The 14,573-nt window shown below is 40.3% G+C and overlaps 1 protein-coding gene across 4 annotated transcripts in view; it reads left to right on the top strand.

The window, feature by feature from the left end:
• Positions 1 to 14,573, top strand: part of LOC108629330 (puratrophin-1) — a 56,553-nt gene that overhangs the window by 21,663 nt on the left and 20,317 nt on the right. For all 4 annotated transcript variants that reach the window (XM_018031926.2, XM_018031930.2, XM_018031929.2 and 1 more), the window contains 9 exons: positions 6,283 to 6,450; positions 8,125 to 8,944; positions 11,535 to 11,624; positions 12,261 to 12,378; positions 12,659 to 12,752; positions 12,824 to 12,904; positions 13,394 to 13,486; positions 13,641 to 13,858; positions 13,993 to 14,131. In XM_018031926.2, the coding sequence (XP_017887415.1) occupies positions 6,283 to 6,450; positions 8,125 to 8,944; positions 11,535 to 11,624; positions 12,261 to 12,378; positions 12,659 to 12,752; positions 12,824 to 12,904; positions 13,394 to 13,486; positions 13,641 to 13,858; positions 13,993 to 14,131 (1,821 nt within the window). The remainder of the gene's footprint in view (positions 1 to 6,282; positions 6,451 to 8,124; positions 8,945 to 11,534; positions 11,625 to 12,260; positions 12,379 to 12,658; positions 12,753 to 12,823; positions 12,905 to 13,393; positions 13,487 to 13,640; positions 13,859 to 13,992; positions 14,132 to 14,573) is intronic.

Here is a 14,573-nt window from a genome sequence, read left to right as displayed (position 1 = left end):
TATTTGAAGCATTTTTCGCAATTTTGAAGAAAAAAAATTTTCGTCAGCGTCAATACTTAATTAGATATTTCCTTCTATACTTTTTAGCACGTAGCTATTTATTATTAACATTATTCTTCCGACGTCTGATTTCTTCTTAATTATAGGAAATGCGTTTCTTTTAAGGTACATAAACTTCTGGGATTGACTGTATAGCCAATACATCCTTAAAACATTTCTCGATGGGAACAATAATTAACGAGGTATTAACTATAAACGTACTCTATCTAAAAATCCTAGTATGAGAATTCTGTACCTCTTCGAATTTAAATTAAGGGCTGGTGGGGGCTGGGCTCCGGTCCCAAAGATCACTTCTCTAACTATTCTTAGGTTCCGTACCAGGGAAACGAGTGCAGCTGCATTCTCACGAGTATACCGTGGTGTGTCTCCCTTCCTGTATAAATTGTCGCGCCACTAGGACGTGGATACTTGATAATACGTGAAGGATAAACGGCCACAACTCGCCTTCTAATCATCAGCCTCACTGAACTCAAGTAACGAATGAGACCCGAATTTGAATTTTAATATTACTATGACTCAATAATAGTAATAATAATAAAAGTATACATTCGAAAACATGTAGTAGCTCCAACCCTGCCACGCAATTGGTCCACACTTCAATCGTTAATAACTTCGTTAATGATGATCGTAGAAAAAAAGTGGAATAAAAACTTTTTGCTCAGAATTTCATCCTCTTTCACACTTTCATAGCAAAATCATGCATTCTGGGACACCTTTCATAATTCTCTCAATTAAACCCATTAATTGCAGACCGGTAAATGACTCAATAATAATAAGAGGAAGGACGATGTCCAGTCGGGACTTATATTCAACGCGTGGGCGGGGACGTCCTTGGGGCGACGATTGATTTCTTAAGAACAATAGGCAGCGGTCTCGGTCCAGGAATTCCAGCCACCTCGCCCACCTCTTGCGGCTTTCGATTTCCTTGGATCCGTTCTCGCTTTCGTTTCGTTTTGCTCGAAATAGGAGGAGATCCGAAACGATGATAAATCCGAAACGGAGAAGAGGGTCAGAGGACGGAGAACCGCCGTGGGATCAAGCCGGTTTGTAATATTCCAGGAACATCCTACCGTGGAATATATGAATCCCTAATCAGACAGATCCCAATCTACCTCAACAGAAGTGTTCGAAAACTCTCCTCTTCAACCTCGAACTTCAGGACTCTCTAAGTTTGTCAATTCTTCGACATTCGCACTTCTTATGAATTCTTATTCAATATACATCGTGGATGGAGAAATTTGTAAAAATTTTCATAATATATTACTTGCATAGTCGTACATCTTTGATTTTCTTTAGAAGTTTTAACATTTCAGAATCGGACCTAGAATATCCGAAAAATATCAAAAATCATATTCCCCTTTGACGTAATTGATGCCATGTCTCAAGAGGGTTTATTAATCGTGCGAACCGATGGAGAGTACTTAGGATAATTTCCAAGGTGTCCAAAGTGGGTTCAATTGTTCAACTGCAATCATTCAATACGAACAATCGCCTTAAGTACTATTAAAGCCACTAAATACAACTGTTCTTTCGTTTGAAAGAACTTCTCTGCTGTTCTTAAGTTTCAGGCTACATGTACTTAAATAACTAAGACAGTGTGTCCAAGAATGCACAAATTTAATATGAGAATGAAAAAGAGGATGAAATTCTGAGTAGAAAGTTCCTCTTCTGCTTTTCTCTACGATCACCATTGACGAAGTTATAAACGAAAAAGTGTGGACCAATCGCGTGTAAGAGGCGTAGTTATTACGCGTTTTCGTTAATAACTTCGTTAGTAATGATCGTAGAAAAACTTGGACAATGAACTTTTTGCTCAGAATTTCACATCCTCGGAGGAAAATCCATTGTGGGACATACTGTATAATAAATACAACGGAATACATAAGCATATGTTAGCAATAGGAGGCCAAGTGGAAGAACCATAAAACAGAAAAATTGAAGTAATTCTTATTATTTCGACTGACCAATGTAAAATCTATAGAAGGGTTGAAAAAGCAAATGGGTGGAAAAGCTTTATCCTATGTCCAAGGACAATTGCCCAGGGAAGCTGCGACTGGGTATGACCGTGTGCCCGACTAGTCACGATTCACTCCATCCTCCCAGGAATGTACGGCTCCACTCCGGTTTCTCCATGCTTCTATTTTAAATCTGGGCCAGTCAGAACCTACTAAACTGGATCACTAAATTTAAATCTACAATACTCAAATCAAATCGTAATCGACATAAGGATTGAGTATAATAACAGTTTCGAGAAATGGTAAAACTAAAATGTCTGAAAAAGGGCCCCAAAATAATATTTAGAGAAATGGCCTAAAAAATAATATACATACAAATAGAGCCAGAAAATTTGTCAAAGTAGGTTCCAAAAAATGGCCCGCTAGAGAGGTAAAATCGGTGAAGCATTTGTACTGTCGTTGCTCTCGCTTATTCTTATTCATTATTAGTCGTCAGTCTCCTTTCTATAACTCCCTGCTTGGCTGCGTCCCTCCTCTCACCTTCCTCCTCCCGCCTTCTGGCTTCTCTTACTCTTGACCTTTTCGAGACGCTCGCTCGCGGCTTCCGGGAGGAAGAGACCAGTGATGGATAGCGCGCCGCTTCGTACGTTCAAGTCTATTGAGATTCATCGGTAGAATTTACTCCCGCGGTCTTATTCAATTTAGAAACCGCGACAGAGAATTAAATTTACTTTTAATGATTTCTGATAATGGGATTTCTTCTTATTTGGGATGTCAACAAAATGTTTAAAAGTACAGTGGCCTTTGAAAATGAAAATGGGACACTACTAAATACTGATGTGTAAGACTGTGGTCCCTCAGAATGATAATTTATATATAATATTAATATTTTGTTTCGGTTATCCGGTTCAAAGTTGGAGTCTCTAGGTAGGAAGAAGGCCGAGCGACGGGTATATCTTCAGGAACACGGGAGTGTGGGGAGTGAGATCCTTCCGCACGCCACCCACGTGGAAGAGTATCTGTCGAGCCACCGATCCTTTTCATCCTAAACGAGCGATTCAAACTCTCTCGGTTGTAAGGTAAATCCCGTGGCATATACATTCCCCCTCCTTCCCTCCACTCACCGACCGTTGGTCTTCTCGTCCGCCGTGTGTGGTCCTTTTACATAATTCCCTCCTCACCTTCTCATTGTGCACCCCGGACACCCTCCGACGACGCGCTCTTAACCACGAAATTCTGTGTTACAAAACAGCATCTGTTCCTGGGGCGCTTTCTAACGGTCCACGACAATTATCGATGGAACGAAATCTACGATCCGACTCAGTTCAGATGATCTCCATGCACGCACGCACGTGCGTGAATAATAACCACGCCTACGCGCGCCTGCCTAATGACTCCGTTTGCTCGCGTGTGTGGGCGTGTCCTTTTCCCTTCGCGCTCTCAACTAATTAACCGTGATTAATCCTTGCTTTTTGGAGAAAAGGTCGGTGGATCGAGAATTTGGAAAAATAAAGCCGAAAATATGAACCATTATTATAAGCACCACTAAAAAGTCCCCAAAATGTATGCCCACTTAACAGGGTTCAAAATATAATTCCATTAAAAGTCCCAAAATTAAGAGTTCCAAAATTAGGCCCAATAAAGTTACCGAGTTATAAATGACCCCATTAGTTTTTAGGATTAATGCTTTGATGTGATTCGATCGGCTTAAAATAGAAACGGGTCCTTTTTGATACGAAGAATTGGCATTCGTGGGACTTACGCTTCCGGTAACTATCTGTGGGAACGCGTGAGAACGGGAAACAGCGGGCCGATGCATCACGCCGCGCCATTACAATATTTCAGTGGTGCCGTTTTCATTGTTCGAAACGACGTCGCTAGCGTAAAAGCCGCGGGACGCTCATAAGCGCCGCGTGAAATACGACTGGGGACCTTTTATCAGTCCCACAACATTTCCTTTAACTTGCGGTTGTCCGTGTCCCTTGGACGCTTGACAAAAAGGTCGTTTGCGGTCAACGTAGACCGAAGTCAGCCTGACCTAGGTCAACCGGAGATTAAATTTAGCCTGACCTGGATCAAGCCTGAAAAGGCTAAACTTGACTCTTTCTTAATAATCTTTCAACGTCCCAAAAATGAGGATAGTTGTGAAAAAATTCAGATTATTGTTGAATTTCGTCAGCATTTTCGATAGTTGACAGAATTGCCACTTGTGGTGAACATGACCTAAGCCAAACGTAACGTTCCTGATAAATGGAGGGCTATCGTTGAATTTCATCAGCAATTTATGATGGACGCGATAAGAGCAAGCGTAGGTCTGGTTGTTAGCTGTCACCGACGTGTTAGCCCCATTTCACGTCAGATGTATCTATGAAAAATGGCCGTGCCTTTCACTACCGAATTCGATTTTCACACCGCAGGAATTCGGATTGAAATCAATTATAGTGATCCCTATACGGGGTATCCCAGAATGTACAATATTAAAACGAGAATGGGAAAGAGGATGAAATTCTGAGCAAAAAATTTCTACTCCATTTTTCTCTAGGATCATTATTAACAAATTTTTTAACGAAAAAATATGGGCGAATCACGTGTTAGGGGCGAGGCTATCACCCTTTTTCGTTGATAACTTCATTAGTAACGATCGTAAAGGAAAATGAAAATGGAACTTTTTGTTCACAATGTCGTCCCCTTTCACGAAGTAAATTCATTCTAAGACACCCTGTATGTAACTTCGATTGGATCTGATTGATTCAATCTGTTTGGCTATTTATCAATTGAACAGTCTAAAATATCTCTATCGAGTGATTAATTGAATCAGGAAGAGGATTCCGTATCATATTGAGTTGGATGATTTATCGTTGGGCAGGTGTCCAAGAAAATGTTCGACACTTTCTCCTTTACATGGTTAATTAGTGCGACACGAGAGAAACGTCTGGCCGCACGCGAACCGTTCATTAAAACAGCAGTGCTCATCTTTTCGGCACGCGTGAAAGCGTGATTTCGGTTATCTATGATAGATATTTATGCCGCTATTAGCGTAGGAGACTTTCCTCCGGCAGATGGCCAGCTGGGCAACGGATTTCATCAGAATCTGATGTTATTAAACTGTTGGCTGGCTTCTCGTTTAGCTAATCGCCTTTAATCGCTTCGGCAGACCGGCAATCAATGTGTTTCAGACTTTCTTTGTTAATTCTTCCCCCTCGCATCCTGTTTAGACGGTGCGTTCTCTGTAAATTCTGTTCCGAACTCTGAATCACTCTTACGCTAGACATCAATTTCGATGGTTTTATATTTAATTTCTCCGATCACATCAGGTAAAAAATTTAGAAAAAAATCGCTGACAATCGTGCATTCAGTAATTTTCTCAAGCCTGAAAGTAATCTCTGCAACCGACCAGAAATATTTCAGTACGATGCAAACGGGTTGAAAAGAGCAGCGAGGCACGCGACACGTTCCGTACTTAATTAAGCCACATTCCCCGCGGTCCGATCTGATCCGGTTGGCCCGATCAGCGACACGATCCGCGCGTGGGAACACGATTTTTCGCGATACGATCGCACCGAATCGGAATTGCCCTTTCATTTTTGCCCGGCGTATATATTTATCACTTGTCAATACTCGGTAGATAGAGCACAATGGAATTCCTGGGTGAGGAATTAATGGGTGGAGTGGATTCATTGCCTATGAATCAGCATCGGTGACGCACTGTCTAAAAACAATTTCACTATAATTATTATTATCATTATTATGTTCGAATATATACGGTGTCCCAGAATGGACGATTTTCCTCTAAGGATGTGAAAGAGGATGAAATTCTGAATCGAAAGTTCCTCTCCCATATTTCTCTACGATCATTATTAACGAAATTATTACCGAAAAAGTATAGAAGCCCCGACTCTGGCATGCGATTGGTCCACGACGTTTTTGTTAATAAGTCCGTTAATAGTGATCGTAAAAAAAAAATGGAAAAGGAACTTTTTACTCAGAGTTTCGTCGTCTTTCAAAAGATATGACGTTTCAGGCTTTCTACCTTACAGTTATGGGTACAAGTTATTAATATCTAATAATATATGTATTCTCTTATTTCGTCCAATCGTTAATTGTCATCTTCTTGAGACTGTTAAATGCCTATACAGTACATAACGAATTAGGTATAACATTTGAAGACGAATCTACTTTAAGCAATTTACGATATAAGAGATATCCAATTCTTCTATGCTTCTCTCTGAACAATTTGTCAAATGTGAATCGTTGTTTATTGTTTTAGGGCAACGAGTCGGTGGTACCGGAGGGCTGGCCGTTGACCCTAGCCAAACGAGGTCTCATTCTACAGTTGGGTGAGTTGGAGACCTCGTCGTTGAGGCTTGGGGAATGTTACCTTTGTGTCAGGGCCGCGAGCGGCCACGACTCAGACTCTGCACCCACGAAAATTGAGGTAAGTCGCAAAGCAATGGTAAAACTATGATCTAGAATTGAAAATCTAAAACTACTATAACAGCCTGGATCCATATAGAACAGTTGCTAATAGTTTACCATGCCCATTACAGAATTTGCCAAAGAATAGACCTATTAAAATGGCGAAAATAAAGCCCAAAATATGAGCACACTAAAATGGCCAAAATAAATACATATAAAAAAGTTACTTTAATAATTTGTAAAAGATCACTTTTTTATCCTTCATATTTATTCACACTATTTCGACCAGACGGTGTCTTTTGACACCTGCAAATAATTGTCAAAACTGTCGGGATTTCAAATTGTCAGTAAAATATAAATAATTTGAGCAATATATTTATTGATGCGTATTCATTAGAGATTATCTAATCAGGTTGTAAATTCTAACTAAACTGAACGGTCGTATTGGGTATTGACACAGGGGCGGGATCAATAGATATGTATAGCTAACCATCATGGCGACGCGAAGCCAGGAATTATACTCGTCTTGAGAGTCTTGAGAGTCTAGGACCGGGCACAGTTCAGTTTTTGATCGTTCTGCGCCTGGCTTCGTTTAGTTCTACTGCTCGCCACGAGAGGTCATGGTAAATGTGTAAATTCCCAATACCCAATGCTCAAGAAGTATGGCTCTTATCGCCATTTTGTTTATAGTATCTGAGTGTGTGTATGTGTGTGACTCTGAGATTCGTTCTCAAAAGTATGACCTAATTAGATTGGACTTCCTATTAAATAATTTTAAGAGACTTTATACATAATCGTTTCTCAGTATAGAATAAGGAGTGCTGAAAAAGGTTACAATGATTTTTATAGATAAAAAAAAACAAAATTTACGCGTATTGAATTCCCTACCAGAATTGAAGAACAAAAGGTGTAATTCAATCTTTTTAGAACTAGTCACTGCAATAATCTGCACTAAAATGCAACATGGGGGAAAACAAGCGAATATCAAAGTTATGCAACATCTCCTGTATTTTCCGTTACAACTGCAAACGGGGTTCTCTAATATGATTATAATCGATATTATGCTGCAAAATGGTATTGATATTTACGTATAAAATCGTTTAAAATTAGACACTGTTATGAAATCCGTAAGATGTCAAAAGACACCTCATGGTAGAAACAGGTATATGTATACAGGGTGTTCCGTAAAGGGTGTAAGAGCCGAAAATGGCAGATAGGGAGGGTCTTCCTGAACAACAATTTCCTTTGGCAAAATGCAGAATGGGGCTTGGTTACCGAGTTATTAACAAAAAACACGGACCAATCAGAGCCCGCGTAGACCGAGCGCTCTGATTGGTCCGTGTTTTTTGTTAATAACTCGGTAACCAAGCCCCATTCTGCATTTTGCCAAAGGAAATTGTTGTTCAGGAAGACCCTCCCTATCTGCCATTTTCGGCTCTTACACCCTTTACGGAACACCCTGTATGTACCATATGCACATTTTTAGATCCAGGATGAACTGGAGAAAAATGATATCACTGAATTAATTTAACAAGTATTGTACGAAAAGTAAAAAAATTAGTTGTGGAGAAATAACTGGACTTAGAGAATAGTTTGAAGTTAAAATTTGAAAAGTGTCTTTTGACACCACTTGGTAGAAATAGTGTTAAAGGTCTGTATTCGCCACTGTGTATAAAAACCTCTTCTATCGCAGATTGCAGTGGTTTGGCGAGCGACGTCGATGAGGGCCCCGCGGTTCCTCGGTTGGGACCGCGAGGAGGAGTTCATGGACTGGCGGCAGGTGTCGCAGAAGCTCTCCCCAGCCCCGTCAACATCCGAACCGTCACGAAGCATGCGACCCCGGCGAAGGTCCCGCGAGTACGTCCGAAAATCCTCATTAACCGACCAAAACCACCACCACCACCATCACCGAGTCAACAGAGAGGAGACTCGTTCCATCGACCGGCTGGAATGGAAGACCGATCAACCGGACGCCGGCCACGCTGTGACGAAGTCCAGATCGACGTCCAGCGTCGGTAACTGGGAGGAGAACGATTCTAGTCCCTCTAACAATGAAACTCGGGTGAACGTAAACCGATGTGCCAAGGTGGTGTTGTCTAGCACCATGGAAAAGTGGAAGGAAACCAATCGGTACGAGACCAAGAGCAAGAGTTTGAAGCCTGAGGATTTGAAGACACCTTCAAGGCTGGAAGAAGCATTGGACAATAAGAAGGATTTGGAGGATAGATTGAATAATTTAAGACATGTCGATGATGTGAATGACGAAGAGTTGCCTGCGTTTATTGGCAATCTCTTAGTGTCCGTTGAGAGGAAGATTGAAAGGGTTTCCTTGGACAATTTCACGTTCCCCTGTCCGGCATGTAGGAATATTGATACGGACGACCCTCTGTTGGCCTGCAAGTGCGCTGGTGATGAGGATAATGATTTGGTGAAGGATGAAGGGAGGAGCTTTGAAATCGCCGGGATCAAGCATATCGATAGCGACGATGAAGAGGAGGTGCGCATGGGATTCGGTGAGTCTATTATTACTTTGTTGAATTTTAATAGGGAAGTGCAAGAACATAAATTCTGAGACCAAAGTTTTTACTCACAATTTCATCATTTTTCACTGTATTGGGTCATCTGTAGAATGCACAACTTCTCTCTGAAAGCGTGAAACAGACTATTGATAAATACAAGAGGTTGCTAAACCGACCGGAGAGTTGAATGAATTAATTTGACGAAACCCTAAACGGTCGATCGATTTTTCATTTGATGCCAATTCGATTATCCCCGGGAGGTATTGGGGGAGGGGGCGCGGCAAATAAATTGGATTAATCCCCGGGCCCTTAATTCCCTTCTAGCGAAGACAATTGAGTTAGATGGCTTGATTCCGTGGCCTGATATTAAGTATCGGTGTTGAAGATGCGGGGCGCACGCTAGTTTCAATTATTGTCAGACTCCAATCATTTGCATTCGTTTCCTGATCCCGGCTTGGCTAACTCGATTTCACAACATATAAGGTGTCCCAGAATTGTCCATGAAAGAGGATGAAATTTAAAGTAAAATGTTCCGTTTTAATTTTTCTCTATGATCATTATTAACAAAGTTATTAGCGAAAAAGTGTAGTGGCCCCGCCTCTTACACGTGATTGGTCCACACTTCAATCGTCCATCTTCTCATTAATAATCGATCGATTTACTTCGTTCATAGCTCAAATTAAAGCTTGAACTCTCCACTTTAATTCGTGTCCTCGCCATTTTCCCTAAATTAACTTCTAAAAGCCGGAAATCGACGTCGAATGAGAACCTAACCTGACCCGATTCCATCGACTCTCCACAGCCGAAGGAACACGGAAATCTTAACCGAGTGAGCATAAATGGATACTTGGATTCTCCTCACAGCTGCACGTTCCGCGCATACCATAACAGATTCCCCTAATCCTCATACACATTCGCTTCTCAATTAAACATCGCTGAATAAATTAGGTGATCTCATCAAACAATTCTATTGTACTTGGCTACCGAGAAGACTGATAAAAGTTCGTGGGAAGGGAGCGCAGCTGCGTTGAAGATATCATTTATCAGCAGCCCCAGATATCTCCTTCCGCTACAAACATCCTGAATTCGATAGTCGAAACCAGTCCTCGTCATTCGATTTTCGTTGACTGTACAAAATGGTTTCTATGCGTGAAATCTCGTTCACCTACGCTGCCGTCATGTTATTATAGAAGCTTTGAAAAGGGACGAATACCGAAAGCCACAAACGCGCCGCTAATGGCTGCACGTGGGCGAAACGTTTTCGGTACCTGTCGGCAAAGACCGACGCGGCCGAGTGGGTGAAGACGAATTCTACACGGTTTCTTGAACTCCGTCAATCTCCTAGGGTCACGGAGACAAAGCGAGGCAACTGTTATCGTTTGATTACGTTTCTTTTCTGAGAACTCGGATAGCGTTTATCAATGGCTTGATGAATGGGAAGTGCAACAGGTCTTACAATTAGTTTAACAAGACGAGACCCAGAATGTATGTCTAAGGATGTTCAGTTGGTATTTACTTTGGTATGCTTAGTTGTAGATTGAAGGTTTGATTTTACGACAAAACCCAATGACTCTTTTAGGATCAATAGAACCGGAGATATAGCCAGTTAAGTAAAATACTTAGCAAGTCTCAATCCAGAATTTACAAAAATGAATTTTGGAGAAGTATAGCTCAATTATTATTTGAAGTATGATGTTGGGTCTGAAATATGTATATTATAGTATAAGGCTTTCGCTTTAAAACAACACCCTATGGAACTTCCTAGTAGTAACAGATCTGGAGATATTACAATTTTTATAACAAATTAACAGATACATAGTTGAATGTTATTTGCGTCTCTCTTTGCTGATCAGGTGGATCGAATCACGTTTCACGCCACTTTGTCACACTTCAGGGGATTCCTCTTCAGATTTGGGTTAATGCGTCAAACAAATCTCGACCTGCGAACCGGTTTCCTCCTTCCGCCACCTCATCATTCCTGGCTACTATACGACTCCGAGCATCGTGTCCCATTTGACTCATTCGTACTCTACTCATCGTCTTCAATTTTTGTAAATTGTGTAACAATGAAGTCGCTTTTGATCATGTTGGATAGATAAATTTGCATAAATTGAGTAAAAACAAATCCCCTTCGATGGTGCTGGATACTTGGATTTACTAGCATGGGAATTTAACAGAATAGAATTGCTACGTTATATGATATATTTCCATTCACGTTTGCTGGAGTGTAAAGGGACGATTCTTTACCATCGTATGTTCTATATCGGATAACTGATATCTTGGGGTATTGAGTTGCTAGATGAATTGTATTTGAGTTGCCTATATATTTGAGTTGATTTTGTAATAATGAGCAATCTTTGTACTTCGCTTATTTCCTATCATATCTGTTGCTGAGTAACCGGTTCAAGTACGTTACAGATTGGAGCTCCAACTTTAAAATGACACCGCATAGCACTCTGTAGGCCCAACAGAACCGTAGTTATGGTCATTTTAGTAAAACACTTAATAAGACACGATACGCAATCTACACAAAAAAGAAGTTTAGAGGAGTGTATGTGACTGATAGATGTATCGGTTGTTTCAGGAACGAAGAGGAGGGACGAGGTGGCAGCGGCGGCCCGTTCCATTCACGACTTGCCAGAACGAGTTCTCGTCTGCGGCCTCACGCTACCCGGTAAAGAAATCGATCATTCATTTCGTACACGACCCCATTATAAAGACCATCCCTTCGATTTCCCGAACGGTACAACAATTCGACTTGGACATACAGTACAAAGCTTTTTATATATTAGGAAAAACATTTATTCCTCTTGATAAGACAAAATTTTATTCAATTATTCCTTCCTGATTTGATCTTCAGTTGTAACTCAACTTCAATTGCTGCTAAATAGATCAATAATAAACTAATTTAATGTATTTACGCGTTAAACTTAAACTTGAATTCTGTATTTTAATTTAGTGTGCCTAACAATTTTACCTAAATCGACTTCTAAGGGTTGAACATCGTCTGCGAATCAAACCACACCCTGAATCCCAACCTTAACGTCTCTACTTTATCCAGTTTCTCAAACGATAGCGTAATACGATCCACTGGGAAACGGAAAATCTTCACTCGGCGGAAGATCGTTTTCGTGGGAATCGAAAGTCCCGTGTCTAGATGAAGTCATTCCGATGATTCCCGGGCCCGCCGGGGCCATCGCATGCTACATTTAAGTAGTGCGGTGAAAGTCGATCTCCAGCTAAATTACTTAACCCACAATTTGCTCTATTTTTCAATAACTCTGTTGAGGTTGAATTATTTTGTTTGCAGGATGCGTCGATGTGGATGGCAGACCTGTACTCGACTTTCTGGACGACGGAGCCCGGAGAGAGGGCCTAACAGCGAAGGATGTCGCGTCATTCTTGTTGTATCTAACTCGTTTACCCAGGTGAGTCGATTCATTGCTACTTAGTATTACTAAGTAATTGCTAGATACTACTAGTGTTGTCCAAAAATAAGGCCCAAAATATGAGTACCAAAATATAAGGCCTCAAAAATGTATGTCCAAAAAATATAAGTTTTCGAAAATATAAGGCCCAAATGATAAATCCCCAAATATATAATGCTAAAAAATTGCAAGGCCCACAAAAATGACGAAGTAATTGAATCAATTGCTGCTTCGTTCGATCTAATTGATTATTAATGAGCTTTCTTAATTCTCGTTTTAGTTCCGAAAGCGTGAGAAACGGGTACACGATTCTAATCAGGAGCCTCACATATGATGGCGTTGAATTTGTCGACGGGGTCTTAAATCTTGTACAGGTAAAATTAATACGCTATTAGACTTTAAGTATAGAATGGGAACATTGAATTCAGATGATTGTTTTGTTCAGGGACGAGTTGATGTGTTCCAGGCGTTGGTTTTGAAAAGCGACGATTCCAATGAGGATCAATTAATACAAAGACACGTCAAGGTAATTAGTGAGACATGAGTTACGATCCTCCTTCATTAAAAATACGAATGTAATTAATACGAATAAAAATAGTCTTTCTCATCCGTTTATTGAAATCTAATTGTTTAGAGACTTATAGATCATTGTTGTGCCTTAATAATACTGAAGTATATTATAATTGGTTCTTCCAACTTTAAACTGAGCCATCGCAGTCATCTAGCACCAATAGAAGAGATATAATTATTTATATAGAAGTCCTTAGTAAGGCCCAAAATATTTAATAAGTCACACTCCAGAATGTACAAAAATGGGATTTAACCTACGATAGCTCAGTTATTGTTCGAAATATCACACCACATTTTAAGTTATATTATAACCATAACCCTCAGCTTTAAAATGGGTCCCATATAGGCCCACCAAAATCAAAGATATAGCCATTTATCATAGCACAAAAATGTTCTTTCCAGAATGTTTCATATATAAAAAATTTCTTTTCCCTCTTTTGTTCAGACTATTACAGTGGACGAAAAGGGACTGAAGGACTACATTCCAACGTACCAGCAGCATATCTACGACCATTCGCAGTGGATCGCGTTTTATAAGGTAATTCAACCATTTCGCAATTAAGAGAACTGGCAACTATATAGCTAGAACTATCAAAACAGTCAAAATGGCGGGTTGATAATGCAGAGAAAATAAGTCAGTTAATGGAAAGAAGTCGATATTGCTATTAAATTCACATTTTTAATCATTGCAGGAGTACGACTGCTTAATGACGGAATGGCAGGCCGCGGGTCGAAGGCTGGCCCTAGAAATGTCGGAGCTGAAGGAGTCCGGTAGTCTCTCAAGCGCATTAACGCCATTAGGTCGGCTTCTGACTGATCCAAACCTCAGGAGGACATCTAGGGACGCCGAAGATGCGATCTCTGTTCTAGAGGAACGCGCGGCTCCTCTCTTTCACCTCGATTACATCAAGTAAATGTCAATATTTGCAATAAAGAATCAAAAATCTTCATTTTATAGAATTAAAGCAATTTTACTATTTATTTCGTTTTAATAATTAATAGAAGTTCTAATAATTTTGCGTTTACTGTTTGTTTTGTCTTCAGGTTGTCGGTGAAACGAGCGAGGAGGTTGGTGGAGGAAGTGAGCAAAGCAGCGGCGCGGCTGGAATCCTCGTTCGAGTCTCGCAGGGCGACGATTAGAAACCTCGCCGTGTTAAGGAGCATTGAGGACCAAGCACACGAGGTGAGTGTAAAAATATTAACTTTTTGAGATATTGAGTTTTCATTGTCCAAATTTTGGGCCTTCTGGGCCTATAACCGCATTACTATCTAAGGTTTGGACCTCTTGGCCCTGTAATTATACGTCCGTTAACAAAATCTTGAGTATTAAATAGTTGTTATTATTATACAGGGTGGGTCGGAAATCATAGTATAACCGGGCAGGGGATGATTCTATGTTAAAAAAGAAGAAAATATTTTGGTATAACATTTTTTTGTGGACAGTGTTTACAAACATTGACAACAATCAAAAAGTGTCTACACAGTTAGGTTTACAATAAAAGTCATACTTTTGTCAGTGGTTACTTAAAAATCATGGTGCAGATTAGCAATTTCTGTCATGCATTTTATGGACCGATGAATCCAAATTTACGCGAGATGGAATCTATTTTATATATATTAGTATT

Source organism: Ceratina calcarata, unplaced genomic scaffold (genome assembly GCF_001652005.2).
Source record: "Ceratina calcarata isolate Rehan_Ccalc_2016 unplaced genomic scaffold, ASM165200v1 scaffold567.2, whole genome shotgun sequence".
NCBI lineage: Eukaryota > Metazoa > Arthropoda > Insecta > Hymenoptera > Apidae > Ceratina > Ceratina calcarata.
The sequence above is the reverse complement of the archived record's forward strand: the minus strand, read 5'-3'. Positions and strand labels throughout refer to the sequence as shown.